The sequence below is a fragment of the Marmota monax genome, unplaced genomic scaffold (assembly GCF_021218885.2).
Source record: "Marmota monax isolate L192 unplaced genomic scaffold, Marmota_monax_Labrador192_F-V1.1 WCK01_AAM20220418_F8-fsc00177, whole genome shotgun sequence".
NCBI lineage: Eukaryota > Metazoa > Chordata > Mammalia > Rodentia > Sciuridae > Marmota > Marmota monax.
This window is the reverse complement of record NW_026694922.1, coordinates 3,770,831-3,785,309: the sequence shown is the minus strand read 5'-3', so window position 1 is coordinate 3,785,309 and position 14,479 is coordinate 3,770,831. Positions and strand designations below refer to the sequence as shown.

General features: G+C 52.4%; 1 protein-coding gene across 5 annotated transcripts in view; it reads left to right on the top strand.

Annotated features, from left to right (window-relative positions):
* Sgsm1 (small G protein signaling modulator 1) overlaps nucleotides 1-14,479 on the top strand; it is a 78,358-nt gene that overhangs the window by 20,905 nt on the left and 42,974 nt on the right. For all 5 annotated transcript variants that reach the window (XM_046427282.2, XM_046427281.2, XM_046427278.2 and 2 more), the window contains 9 exons: nucleotides 1,893-2,055; nucleotides 4,347-4,499; nucleotides 5,709-5,776; nucleotides 6,040-6,185; nucleotides 6,279-6,410; nucleotides 8,679-8,803; nucleotides 11,867-11,934; nucleotides 12,922-13,085; nucleotides 13,210-13,342. In XM_046427282.2, coding sequence (XP_046283238.1) covers nucleotides 1,893-2,055; nucleotides 4,347-4,499; nucleotides 5,709-5,776; nucleotides 6,040-6,185; nucleotides 6,279-6,410; nucleotides 8,679-8,803; nucleotides 11,867-11,934; nucleotides 12,922-13,085; nucleotides 13,210-13,342 — 1,152 coding nt within the window. The remainder of the gene's footprint in view (nucleotides 1-1,892; nucleotides 2,056-4,346; nucleotides 4,500-5,708; nucleotides 5,777-6,039; nucleotides 6,186-6,278; nucleotides 6,411-8,678; nucleotides 8,804-11,866; nucleotides 11,935-12,921; nucleotides 13,086-13,209; nucleotides 13,343-14,479) is intronic.

The following is a 14,479-nucleotide window of genomic DNA, read 5'->3' as shown; positions in this document are numbered from 1 at the left end:
GCACCTCACATTTGCTGAGGCTGGTTTTGAACTTGCCATCCTCCTGCCTCAACCTCCCGAGTCCCTGGGATGGCAGGTGTGGGCCACCGCCACCCACAAAGTCTTATTTTTTAAGTGGAATGTGTTTATTTAAATATACACACATATATACACACTCAGGTACTTATAGGTGTATATATATTTATATGTATTTTCATATATGTGTATATGAGTACATATGAATAAGTACATATATATGAGAATATTATATATCTATGTTTATTTGAAACATTAATATTTTGTTATATTTATGTAGCTTTTTATTTTCTCCTGGACTTTTTTATTTGCAAATAAAAAGCATACATGTCCATGTCAAGACTTGCTAACATATCTATCAGTTAAGGCCTTAGAGAAGGAGAACGTGATAAGAAGCATAGTCATAGTTCCCTAACTCTGACCACAGTTTCTGTATGAGAGAAATCATATGGCAGCAACGGAGGCTTGAAGGGCCCATCAAGGTTTCTTTTATCCATTCTCCTTAGAAGCTTCTGTCAGAAAGGACCCAACACTGTATACAGAGCCTGAAGGTGATCAACTTATTTCAGTATAAACAAAGTGGAAAGTTTTATACCTACAAGTTAAAATTAAGATCGTAAAAACGGTTTCACCCAAAATATTTTAAATGCATGAGCAGAGTGGACAGTGTGATTTGGACATTCATTCAAACAAGTACTTGCCAACTCAGAGACAAGCCACTGACCCAAAGCCTCTTCCTGTCTCTCTTTGCTCTTGACCTTGGCCGAGCCATCCACCCTGCGTGGCTCACTAGGGCTCTTCGTGGGTTTTGTCTCAAGAGTTAAGTGAGGTAAACCTTAACAGTCATCTGACACCCAGCAGGTGCCCAATAAGGAGTAGCTGCTGTTATATACTCGCTTTTTCAGTAAGCATTAATGATGTACCTGTTGTATACTGGCATGAGGAGAAGGTGAGAAGATGGAGGGCTCCCAGAAGTACCAGAGGCCATCAGAATGGCCTGCACAGGACCAGTTTCTCAGAATGACTCCCTTCAGCCCAGAGAGGGAAAGTGGTTTGCATGAGGTCACACAGTGAGTTAATGGTAGAGACCAGGCTATATATAACCCAGGTGTCCTGTTCTGAGGAGAGCTGGGAAGGACTTCCAGGGAAAACGGAAGTGAGAAGATTGCTATGAAATCCCCAAAAGAGTTTCAGGTACAGCACACCTTGAACTCAGATTGGGTTTGAATCCTGACTCTATCACTCATTTTCTGGGTGGCCTTGAGCCATTCAGTTCACCTCTCTGATCCTCAGTGTCCACATCTGAGGAGTGAGGATAGTTTTCCTTTCTTCCCTGGCCTGGCAGAGAATAAAGGAGACCCATACGTGTTAGCTGTGCTACAGACACAGTGTCAGTGATGATGATATCGATATTGATATTCCGTGGCCAGGTAGACTCAGCAGTCCATGGCCCATCTCTCCCTCTCTGACAGCACTATAGCTAACATTCATAAAGCACCCACTATGTGCCTGGCTCTGCTAAGTACTCCCATGCATTCTCTCCTCCCGTAACAGCAGCTCTGAGGCCAATGCTCACACTTCTGCCCTTTCCAGGTGAGGAAGCTGAGACACCGAGGGGGTCATTGCCCAGTCACACAGCTGGCTAGTGACCAGCAGAGGACCTGAGTAGAGGTGGTCCAGCCTTGAGCCACGACTGTGGGTCACCCACTAAACTCTCTTGCTTCATTAGAAGGGGAAGCCGGCTGGGGTGCAGGGCAGCCGGAGGCAGGTGATGCTGGGGACTGGCTGTCCAAGGAGCCCATGTCTGACTGAAGCTCTGAGCCCTGCTGGGAACATGGGCAGGAGAGTCAGTGCTGCTGACCGCCATGTCCCCACAGCCGCGGTGGAGGCCTGCATCCTGCACGGGCTGCGGCGGCGGGCAGCTGGCTTCCTGCGCAGCAACAAGATCGCGGCTCTCTTCATGAAGGTGGGCAAGAGCTTTCCGCCGGCCGAGGAGCTGAGCCGCAAAGTCCAGGACCTGGAGCAGCTGATCGAGAGCACGTGAGTGTGGGGACCAGGCTGGTCAGTCCCCTGGAGAGTGACCCCCAGTCCCTTCAGGAATCCATAGCCCCTGCTACTCTTTCTGCTCCTCAGACCCGCCAGCCTCTTTCCACCTCAGGGCCTTGGCACATACTGTACCTCCAGCAGGCTCCCCGACTTGGTCTTCCATGGCTGTTTTTTGTCATCATTCAGAATTCCCCAGCTCAGTCACTGCCAGCCCTCACCCCATCTTCTACTTCGTATCACCTGGTTACTTCCTTCCCATTTGTTCCTGCCATTGGGAATTAGCTATTTCTTGTTTAATTGTGAACTTGATCGTCATCTCTGCATGAGAAACGGCAGCTACATGTATGCCACCCTATTGTGTCCCTAGCATCTGGGGCGGTGTCTAGCACCTGGAACATGCCCAGGAAACAGTTGGTGCTGGGCCACACACCCTGTTCTCAATGCAAAGTTTCATAGAATCAACATGCTGTCATCTGCAAGGGGCAGCTGCTGGAGCCACTGGGTAAAACCCTCTTTGAGGCATCCATTGAAGGGGGAGGAGTGTCACTCCCCTGTCATGGTGACTGGTTAATGAGCTGGGGAGGTTTATGGAATGACTGTGTCACATGGTTCCTGTTGCCATAATCACCCCCTCAAGTCCTGAATGCACAGCCAAACCCCCAACTTGGGGCCTGGTTAGGGGTGGCAAATAGGTTTTCGCTCCAGTTGTGTCTGGGGCTCCCAGAGACTGCAATGAAGGACTCTGAAGCCGTGGTTGGGCATCCTGGGAAAATGTGTGTGGATTGATTGGCCGTGTCTGTCACATGCAAGGGAAGGGAAGGGGAGAGATAAACGTACTCTGTGTTTGTCAGTTCTCTGTTACTGTGACAAAATACCTCTCATAATTAACTTAAAAAGAGGAAAGGTTGACTTTGGCTCACAGTTTGAGAGGGTGTTTTTGCTGATCAGTGGACTCTGTTACTGGGCCTATGGTGCGGTAGCTGTTCACTTTATGGCCAGGATGCAAAAAAAAAAAAAAAAAAAAAAAATTTTTTTTAAAGGAGGAAGGAAGAGAACCACATCTCACAGGGCCGCTTGAGGGCACTCCCTAATAACCTAAAACCTTCCGCCAGGCCCTCCCACTAAAGGTTCCACCTCCTCCCAGTAGCCCCAGGCTGAGGGGGAAGACTTTGACACATGGACCTCTGGGGGATGTTTCAGATCCAAACTCCATCGTTCCCTAAGGTTGCCACCTCTGTGTAGGCTGGTCACTGCACTCCACTGAGGGAGAAACGGCCCCCCTTTTGCTCTTGCCCTTCAGGCCCTGCCTGTCCAGGGCTGCTCCATAACTGAATGGTGAGCAGAGCTCAGGACTGGGCTTTGCCAGCTCCGTTTGGAATGACTTCTTAGCCACCTTTAGGTTCCTTCCAGCTCACCTACTGAATTCCTGGCTGATTACAGATAACAGGGCCTTCCACCGTGTGGGTCTGACTTCCCAGGGAGGGATCGGACCTGCCCTTGCCGGGCCGTAAGGGACAGCCATCCGTTCGCTTGTGCAGTCACTCATTCATGAACACGATTACTGAGCATCCCCCTGTACACCAGGCACTATGCTGGGCCCTGGAGGTACAGACACAAGGGGGCCTGTGCTTGCCACATGCTTAGTCCATATTCTTAAGATCACAGAACGGAGGGGAACACAGAAAATGGAACAGCTTAGGGGGCAGAGATCAGCTTTGTCTGGTTCCAGAGGGCTTCCTGTAGGAGATGGCCTTGCTGAGACCCAAAGGGTGAGAAGGGATCAGCCCAGGAATGGGGACAAGAGGGAAAACAGGAAGCGGCATCAGCATGTGGAAAGTTCTAGAGAGCCTGGCAGCCTCAGGAGTCTTCTCGTGCTCTGTGTCATGGAGTGAGCAGGTAGAGTAAGGGGCTGCTGGAGAGGTGGGGGCAGGTCATGGAGCACCCTGCCAGTCATGGGGAAGACCTTCCTTTGCAGGGGCACTGGGGAGCCACTGAAGGATCTGTAGTCCAAGGCTCTTGGTCAGCATGACATTCCAGGAGAGAAGGAAGGAGCCAGGGAGAGAGGGAGGTGTATCAAGAGCATCTGAAACCCTCTGTTGAACCACATCTGCACACTCACTGGGGATTATTACTTTTTCAACACTTGACCCAGATGATTGGAGCAACATGGGCTCCTGTTTAACTGTCCTTCCTTCATTTTCTAGCAAGAATGAGCATTTTCCCGTTTGCATATTGGTCCTGTGGATTTCATTTTTTGTTTCTGTTCTTTCTTGTTGGTCTTGAAGGCGAAACCAGATCCAGGGCCTCCAGGAAAATGCTCGGAAGTTGCCCAAGCTGCCCAACCTGTCCCCACTCGCCATCAAGCACCTGTGGATCCGCACCGCCTTGTTTGAGAAGGTCCTGGACAAGATTGTGCATTACCTCGTGGAAAACAGCAGGTGAGGGGGAAGGCCAGATGCCCGGGTGTGCTCTGCCTCCACCTGCTGCCTGTCCTGGGAATTGCACCCTCGAGTCTTTCTTTGTCCCGTTGACAATGCGAGTGGGTCTGAAAGTGATTTTAAACAGGCCTCCTGGATGTTCCACCCTGAGCCAGGCTAGCTTAAAAAAATGATGATTTGGGTGTTTAAGATCATAGGCTTCTGACTTAGGGCAGGGTGAAGGGATCCTGGGTTTCTTCCTTCTCCTGTAGAAGACTCCACTTGTGGCCTTAAGGGGGGGGGGGGGGGGGGGGCGACAGGAGAGAATAACCTGTGCAGGTGTGTTCTGTTCCTATTCCCATCTTACCGCAGAGGACTCTGAAGCTTAGAGAGGGCATTCACTTGCCTAGGGAGCCACGGCAAGGTGGCAAGTGGCTGAGCGGGGCTCCCATGCAGTCTGTCTGACCCCACACCCGTGTCCTCCACCCACTGCTGGGTGACAGCAAGGGCCAAGCCAACTGGATGTAGCCCAAGCCTGCACAGCCCTGCAGATGCAGTGACCTGACATGTGTCACCTCCAGCAAGTCATTTACCCTCTCTGAACCCAGCATCCCCGGGAGGCTCCTTCCAAACTTTGAATTCTGTTGGTCTGGGGGTTGCATGAGTTTTCAAGGATTTAGGAACCATGACACCATCGTAAGTCACACAAACAAACAAATGCAGAAGCATTCAGCCTGATCCTTGTCTAGATGACGCCTCATAGTACCTTGCAGAGCCGGGTTTCAGGGGGCTTTTCTGAGCATCTCAGGCCGGCGTTCCCAGCATGAGGTGTCAGGGCAGGAAGGCCTATTAGCACAGCATTGGGAGCACAGTGCAGGTAAGAGGCATTTTATTGTCTCAGAGAGAGAAGGGCAGACATAGCTGAGCCTCTCAGGACCTCCTGTCTTCAGCAGAAGTCCTGGTGGAATCATCCAGCCTGCCACTCATTACTCCTGTTGCTCAAGGGCCCCGTGTGTTCAGGTGGACACCAAACTCCACGCTGATACTGTTCATCTCGTTTCTCTCAAAAGTCCTCCAGCATCGCTGTGATATATACCGTGATTGTCCCCATTTGACACATGGGCAGCCAAAGCTCTGGCAGTAAGAGGGTAGTGGGGCATTGAACCTGCTTGTCAGCCATGTGTTCTCTGCTGGCCTCCATCCAAACCCACGTGTCCTTTCCTCTTCTAGTAAATACTATGAGAAGGAAGCTCTCCTGGTGGACCCCGTGGACGGCCCCATCCTTGCATCCTTGTTGGGTAAGTGGTCTGGTGCTCTGACTTCCGTGTGGTCCTGGGCCTCAGGGGTGCCTCCTGAGGGCCCCTGGCTCCTCTCCAGCCTCCTCCATCCAAACTGCTCACTGCCTCCTGCTCCCAGGGCCTCCTCTGGCCTCTTCTTTGCAGGACTCTGGGGCTTCCCGGCTGGCTGGAGGGGAGGGGTGGTGGAACGAGTGGCCCCTCCTGCGGGAGTTGGGAGGGTGGGCTCTCTGGGGCTGCAGTTCCCAGCCCCCTGTGCTCTGCAGTGGGGCCCTGTGCCCTGGAGTACACCAAGATGAAGACCGCGGACCACTTCTGGACCGACCCCTCCGCCGACGAGCTGGTTCAGAGGCACCGCATCCATAGCTCGCACCTGCGGCAGGACTCGCCCAGCAAGCGGCCAGCCCTCTGTGTGAGTGCTGTGGGCAGCGGGGCTGTGGGAGGGCCAGGGGACAGGGTAGAAGTCACTCCAGGGCCACCTGTCTGTCTCCTGTCACACTACCAGATCCAGAAGAGGCATTCGAGCGGAAGCATGGACGACCGGCCGTCCCTGTCTGCCCGTGACTATGTGGAGTCCCTGCACCAGAACTCCAGAGCCACCCTGCTCTACGGCAAGAACAATGTTCTGGTTCAGCCGGTGAGTGTCCACCATGGACCCAGATCTTGCTCTGAGTGTCTGCTCCTGGTTATGGAGGAGGCTTTCCCTCTGGCTCTGGGTTGTTCATCTGTTTATTCATCCATCCATCCATCTGTCCACCCATCCTCACCGGATCTCTAGCCTGCTGTCCAGCCAGTCAGCTCTCTTCCATTCTCTCTGGGCCTCCTTCTGCCCAGGCTCCACCCACCATTTGTCCATCCGTCTGTTTATATTTTTACCCACCCACCCATCTATCTAACCACCTTTGCACCCACCCATTCACCTGTCCTAATACTGAGGCCTGTACAGGTGAATTAGGGGACAGAATCATGATTTGAATTCACGCCAAAGGGTGCCACTCATCAGTCACCTTCTATGCCCCAGAGGCTGGCCAGGCTCCAGGGGTGCAGGGACAGTGGGGCACATGCAGCCCCTGCCCTAATGCAGTGTCTCCTTTGGCTGTCGCCTCTCCAGGGCCGTTGGGTCACAGGGTCAGCATAGTGTCTGGGCTCTGCTGGGAGGAAGCTCTGTGAGTCATCAGCCAACCCAGATGTGTGGGTGCAGTTTCAGTCAATCACTGGGTAACCCTGGGCAACTCCTCGTCTTAGCCACAGTATCTGCTCTCTGTGGGCACAAACCTTGTTTGCTCAAGTCTAAGAAGCCATGATTTTAAGATGTGCCTTTTTTTCTAAAATGCTATTTAAATTACACATGGGACTTTTTGACTACACAATTTCACCTTACCCATTTGAATCAGGTCTTTGAGACGTAACCAGATATAGGTTTTTTTGCTTGTCTTTTAATCATACATTGCTCTTTCATACACACAAGAGAAAATGTAATTGAAATACATTAGCTAAGATGTTCTTAAAGCCTCCGCAGTCCAGAGTTTAATCTTCTATATCACTTTGGCTAAGAATCATTAATGCCCTAGTTTTTCCACATGCTTCTCTGTTCCACTATTACCCGTGGGCCAAATGTGGTCTTCCACCTGTTTTTATAAATAGAGTTTTATTGAGACCCAGCCATGACCATTAGTTTGTGTGTTATCTAGCACAGCTTTCAGGCTATGGTGGCAGAGTTAGGTTGTAGCCGAGCCTGTATGGCTCACAAAGCCAAATGTTTCTTTACACAAAAAATGTGGTGCCTCCTGACCCACAAGCCCAGAAAGTGCAGCATTTCTTCAGGAATATGCATCCTCATCTCTGAGATGGGTCTGACGTCCTGTGAAGCACTCACTTGCTGTTTTACAAGGGCATCTGGATTCACAGGCTTCCCTGCAGGGATGAATAACGTGCCTGCTTTGCCAATATCACGTTAGTAGTCTGCGGCTCTGTTCCAGCCTCTCTGTGTCATAGTAACTTTTTTCAATTCAAAGCTGAATCACAGGCTAATCTCTCTGAAGGCGTTTAAAATAGCACCTGTCCTGCTCATGCAAAATAATAGCCATGCACAAAACTCAATTGAAGTGAGGACAGGCTGAACAGCTCTGACTGAGTTTGCGTGAGTTCAGGCAGTCACATCTGCATCATGGTTGTGAGTTCTCATCAAGGGTAAGACATGTCCCCATTTAGGGAGGTTAAAATGTGAAAGGAATAGAATGTGCATCTTGGGATTGATGGAAGGCTGCGGTGGTGCTTCTCCACGGGGCACGGGGCTCAGCGGAGCCTGTGTGTGAGGACTGAGACGTGCTCCCTAGGCTCAGTAAACTGCACTTGGTGCTCAGTAAACGGTGCTGGGTCTCTGCCTGTCGTTGAGGTGGATTGGGTGCAGGGACTGCCTCCTTCATGTCTGAGGGATGTTGACACATCCCTCCTACTTGGCATAAAATAAAGCAGGTGAGAAGTCCTATGGGGAGTTAGGAAGGTGGAGGATCCGACCGCTGGGCCAGAGCATGCTGGGGACACTGAAGGAGCAGGTTGCTGGGGAATGGGCCACAAAACTCAGCTGCCACCTCTGCCTCCCTGAAGATAGGCCCAGATAAATGCCATTTTGAAAAGGGACAGAGCCCCCTTCCTAGTTCTAAAGACCCCTAGGCCTGAGAGGGAGAGTGTGATGGTGGGCGGCTTTCACAGCTGTACTTGGTAGTACTGCCCCACCCACAGGTTGGCTGCAGACAGCTTTGCTGAGCACGGCCACCCAAAGAGGCTCAGGAGGACTTCAGCTTCTCAGATAACCTGCTCTGCACCCCAGAGTCTAACGGGTCAGGGCCTTCAGCCATATGTACTCCAACACCATGACCAGTCCTAAGCCCTTGTCTCTCTGCAGAGGGACGACATGGAGGCTGTACCTGGGTACCTGTCCCTGCACCAGACAGCTGACATTATGACCTTGAAGTGGACACCCAACCAACTGATGAACGGGTCCATGGGGGACCTGGACTATGAGAAGAGGTAGGTTGCTGGGTCCTCGCTGCACCCCGAGTCCATCCCCTCTCCTGGGCACCACCTGGGAGCGGAGATGTGCACCCTGCCCTGTCTGCCCCTCTGCCTGGTTGTTATGGAGACCTGGCCCAGCCTCCCTGCAACTGTGGCCTTAGGGGCAACTCAGAGACTCAGGAAGATGAAGAAACCAAGGGAAGAGTGTTGGGGGTGGGGGTAGCCATTGGCTTGAACACCACTCAGAGATGGAAGTCTACAAAGACCACGGAGCCTGCAAACGCAGGATAGTGGCCAGCCTCGGCCCACCCTTCCCATCACGTCCTAACAGGGGACTGGCATTGTTACTGGGTTTCTGGTCCCTGGATCTGTCTCTTCTTTGGTACCCACGATGTATGCAACTCTGCAGTGGCTTTGGAGTCATACTGGGAAGAACCACTAGACTGGGGCTCCCTCCTGCAATACCTGTGTTCTAGCCAAACCAGGGACAGCTTCAGGGAGAACAGAGGACAACCATGGGGCTGAGGTGGCCCACCTGTCATTCCAGCTGCTGATGGGGGAAGTAGCGATTGGGCTGTTCTAATCCACATCAAATTCTCTCTTTCTTTAATAATTTAAGCTTATTTTTTTTTAATTTTTATTTTAATGTGGCACCGAGGATCAAACCCAGTGCCTCACCTGTACTAGACAAGCACTCTGCCACTGAGCTACAACCCCAGCCCTCAGATTCTACTTTTTCTTTTGCATTTTCTTAAAAAGCATTTTTACAGTCAAGAATTTTTAACATAAAAATAGTCATGGCACAGGTTCCCATGCCCCAGCCCTCTTGGCCGTTAACCATCCCCTACCTGGACATGTTTAGAAGCTTGCAGATGACCTGTGATTTCATATGCATTTTAAAATGTAGTGTTAAAAAAAATAAGGACTCATTTCAAGAAACATGGCCAAAACACTATTATTGTGTTCTACTTAATATGAAGCTCAGTGGGGTCCATATTAGATCTTGGGGTGATTCATAGCATTTTCTTAGCTGTTCACTTCCTGCTCAGAGGTGGTCAGTGAGAGGTACCAGTGGTCCCAGGCTGGGCTGGGGAACTCTGTCTCTGCCAGACTGTGGGGTTTCCAATGAAGAGGCCCTCGCCGAAGAACAGTGGAGGGCTGAGGAGAGGCCCTTGGCCTGGAACTCACCTCTTCATCGTGAACCTTGGAACTGAGCTTTCCCTGGCCTCCCAGCAAGAGTGGCTCACCCCAGCCCTGAATCTCCCTCGTAGCATTTGCCAGACGGTAGTCTCATGATCAGCTGTGCACACTCCTCTCTCTCCTGCCTCACCCTGACTTCAGTTTCCTTGAAGACCAAGATCCTGCCGTGCTCACAGCTGATTCCTGATGCCCGCTGCAGATTGTAGCACGCAGTAGGAGCTCAGAAAACCTACTTGTTACATATTTACTGAGCACCCTCCCTGTGACTGTTCTAGACACAAGGCACTAGCAAGTCAATCAAAGGAAAGCAATATCCTTACCTTCTCAGAGCTCAAATTATGCTGGGGAAGAAAAGAAATAACCAAGTACACAAGGTCCTTGCCCAGCCCTCACCTTGCTGGGTGACCCAGAGTATGTCACTCCACCTCTCTGAGCCTCAGTTTCCCCTTCCTCTTCAGTGAAGGAGTTGAACAAGATGGTCTCCCCAGAATTCAAGGGATTCCCAGAGGGTCTAATAAGTGCTTCTACACCCCCGAGGCATGTTCTTCCTAAAGCTTTAAACAGCCCCAGGACCCTGCTCTTCACTTGGATGGAGGCCCAGGAGTGTGTGGGTGGGAAACCTGTGATGCCAGCTTGGAGAAAGGCCCTGGCCAGCTCATCCCCCACTGCTCCAGCTCCTGCCACCAGGGGCTCCGCGTTTCCACATCATCTTCCTCTGTGAACAGGCGCGACGTAGATGCTGCAAAATTGAGTTTCAACTAAATCTGGACCTTCAAGGTCACCATCCTGGGGTTGGGGATGTCCACATCTCTGAGCTCTGAACTCCCTGCCACCTTGTTATTCTCAACCAGAGCCTCAGTTGGAAGAGAGAAACAGGCAGGAATCAGAAACATGAGGTTGGAGTGCGGGGACGGGAGACGACCAGGGGCTTCAGCATCCCCTTTGGGACTAAGAGACACTGAAGACAAAGGGGGTGGTCCTTCTGGGAAAGCACAGGAGCTCTTCTCTCTTTTTCCAGCCATCACCTCCTCTTGCACAACCATGGTCATAACTCCCCAGCTGGGCTTCTTAGTGTTAGAGAAGAAATATCCCCAAGAGGTGGCTACTCAGGCTCTGGAGTCAGACTGGGCTTGCCCCTGTCCCTGCTCTGCTGTGTGGAGCAGTGAAGTGGGAGAACCGCTGTACCCTTTGGCAGGTTCATCCGTTCAGAGGCCCCAGCACCTCCATGCCTAGGGATCTACCCAGGAGCATGATAACTTACCTACACAAAAGCTTATACACAAATGTCCACTGTAGCGTTGTTCCTAATAGCTCAGCTGGAAGCAGTAATTCAGATATAGATATATATATATATATATATATATATATATATATATATATATTTTTTTTTTTTTTTTTTAACTTTTTAGTTGTAGTTGGACACAATACCTTTATTTTATTTACTTTTATGTGGTGCTGAAGATCGAACCCAGGGCCTGGCACATGCTAAGCAAGTGCTCTACCGCTGAGCCACGACCCCAGCCCCTCAGATATGATTTTGATCACTGGGTTTCAAGGGTTCTGCTTGGGTCATGGGCCATCCTGCACCAGTCACTGTCACTGGACAGTGGAGCGTGCTGATTGGCCAGGCCTGGGTCAGGTGATCATTGCTGGAGTCCTGGGGTAGAGAGTCGTGGGTTCATCCTACCTGGGCCACATGGGCCAGGGAAGACGCTTCCTTCAGAAACTGAGGCTCTGGAACCAAAAGAAGAGGAGAAAGGCTGGGACACCAAAGTTGGGGACAAGGGAGGACCTCAGGAGTGGTCCTCTGGCTTCCAAAGCCCCTGCCCACCATAAGGTAGGTGGCCTTCCTACAAGCCTCGCCTCTCTCCCTTCCAGTGTCTACTGGGACTACGCCATGACCATCCGCTTGGAGGAGATTGTCTACCTGCACTGTCACCAGCAAGGTAGGGACCACAGGAGATCACGGGACTGGTGGTATTCCTCTTGGATGCCCTGCTGCCTTTAGCTCTGATTGTTCATTAGCCTCATAAGATAATGTGGGTGGACATCCTGTTACCTGTGCAACTTCAAGCAAGTGGCTGTACCTCTCTGAGCCTGGGTTTTCCCTCTATAAAATGGCAATGCCTATTATTTCATTGTCACGACAACCCAGTGAGAGGTGTACTCCCATTTTAGAGGTGAAGAAGCCACCTGACACAAAGCCACACACCCTGTAAGCTCCAGAGCCTGGACTCAAACCAGGTCTTTGTGACTCCAAAGTCAGTGCTCCTCGGTGGTTCTTTAAAGTCAGAAGAAGCTACAGTCAAAAGAGGCAGATGGCCGTCCTGCTTTAGGAGGCGAGTGGCCTGTGTCTCACGGAGGTGTGAGACACTGCAGCTCAACTCCTAAGACGGACCTGGGTCCAGATCTGTGACCTTGAGGAAGTAACTTACCCTCTTGGAGGCTGGGTTTCATTTGTAAAGTAGTAGATCGGCCTCATGGGGATATCGTGAGTGTTGGACAAGACAGTTCTCATAGGTATTGTGCTGGTGCACAGGAAATGTCCCCCACACTAGCCAGAGTCACCTAGGGGCCTGAGAGGGGTGAAATCTGGACACCCCATTCCCCAGTGAGCCAGGTGGATTTGCAGCAGGTTCTGGAGGAGCGTGGGTGTTTCAGGGCATCTTTCCTTTGGCAGGTAACTTTAGGGAGGCCACCACACTGTTCCTGACCTTGTCCTGTAGCTCCCCATCCAGGTGGATGGTGGGTGGGATGGGTGGGACACGGGAGAGGTGAAACCTGCCCTGACCTTTTGCCCAGGCCTGGCCCAGAGCCTCAGATGCTTGGTCTGGCTGGGCACCTCTGGGGACATGTATTTGCAGAGTTGGGGGCTTGTCACCATGCCTCATAGTGACTTCCCACTGGGTCTTCTCTGCTGGTCATGGTGGCAGTGGACAGCGGCGGGACAGTGGTGTTGGTCAGCCAGGATGGGATCCAGAGGCCGCCCTTCCGCTTCCCCAAGGGCGGGCACCTCCTGCAGTTCCTCTCGTGCCTGGAGAACGGGCTGCTTCCCCACGGGCAGCTGGACCCGCCTCTCTGGTCCCAGCGGGGAAAGGTGAGTGGCCTTAGGGGTGTGGGCCCTTATGTGGCTTCGCGGGCTGGTGCACACCCCACCGAGACCCTTAGGCTGTGCAGGTTTGAGGACAGCTGTGTCCTTTCACTGGGACGTGTCCTTCCAGGGCAAAGTGTTTCCCAAGCTGCGCAAGAGAAGCCCTCAGGGTTCCTCGGAGTCCACATCTTCAGACAAGGAGGATGAGGAGGCCACAGATTATGTGTTCCGGATCATCTACCCTGGCTCGCAGTCTGAATTTGGTAAGCCGCCTGGCCCGGCCCAGGGGTCCACTTGCCACCTGAACCTGGGAACAGCCCCAGGCGTTTGGAACAAGAAGACAAGGTGTCAGGATTCTGGGGCTGGCCGGGGACCTGGGACCTGGAAGTCAGTATCTTGGTAGCCTCAGCTCCATCCACCTGCTCACAGAGATGCCACTAGACAGGAAGCAACACGGGGTAGTGACAGTGGCATGGCCTTGGAATCCAAGCTGCACCTAGCAAGTCACTTCACTCCATGTTCCTCCGTGTCCTCAGCTGTAAGTGGGGCTGTTTGCAGCACCTGTCTCATAGGGTTGCTGGGAGAAGGGACCCGGACAGGGCCTTCGGCACCTAAAGACGACTCGAATGTTAGCTGCCCTCCTGTCCGCCTTGCGATGTTCACTTCAAGTCAAAATTTCGGTGACATGAGGGGGTGATGAGAGCAGCGCGTTGGGGGGGGGCGTCTTGCCGTGGTAACCGCGATGAGCGGTGGTGAGAACGGCAGTGGGGAGGCGAGCAGCGGCACTGTCACCAGGTCACGGCAGATGCCCTGCGGTCCTTATGGTGACTGCTGTGAGAAGATGCTCTGCCCAGGGTGGCTCACCATGATGGGGCGGGGGGCGTGCGAACACTGTGAATGAACCTGTGCAGCACTCATAAGGGGCCTGGCACTTAGGCGGCCCTCTCTGGTGTCTGTTAAAGTAGTTCTGAGTTACAGCTTCTTTTCTGTTAGGCTCGTTTGTTTAGACCTCTGCATGCATGTTGATCCCATTTGAGGGACAGTGGCCCTGAGCCTCCCTTTGCATAAGCGACCCTGTGCTGAGCAGTGAGAGGCTCTTCGGAAAGCAGACAGATGTCCTCCCTGGCAGGGGGCTCATGGAGCCAGGCCCCTTACTTTCCTGGCTCTCCTCTTTGGCCAAGCACCACTGGGCCCGGGGCAGGCCTGGCGGTCAGGTATCGTGTCTCTTGCATTAGCCTGTGCTCCGCCCCCTGCCCCCCCCCCCCCCGCCGCCATGATGTTCTTTCAGAGCTCAGCAAAGCCTTGTTCCCACCTCACTCAGGTGTCCATGGCCACTGCTACCCAGCATTAGGCCTCCCCGTGGGAGCAGGTCTCTCAGGTAGCACTGGCCGTACCCCAAG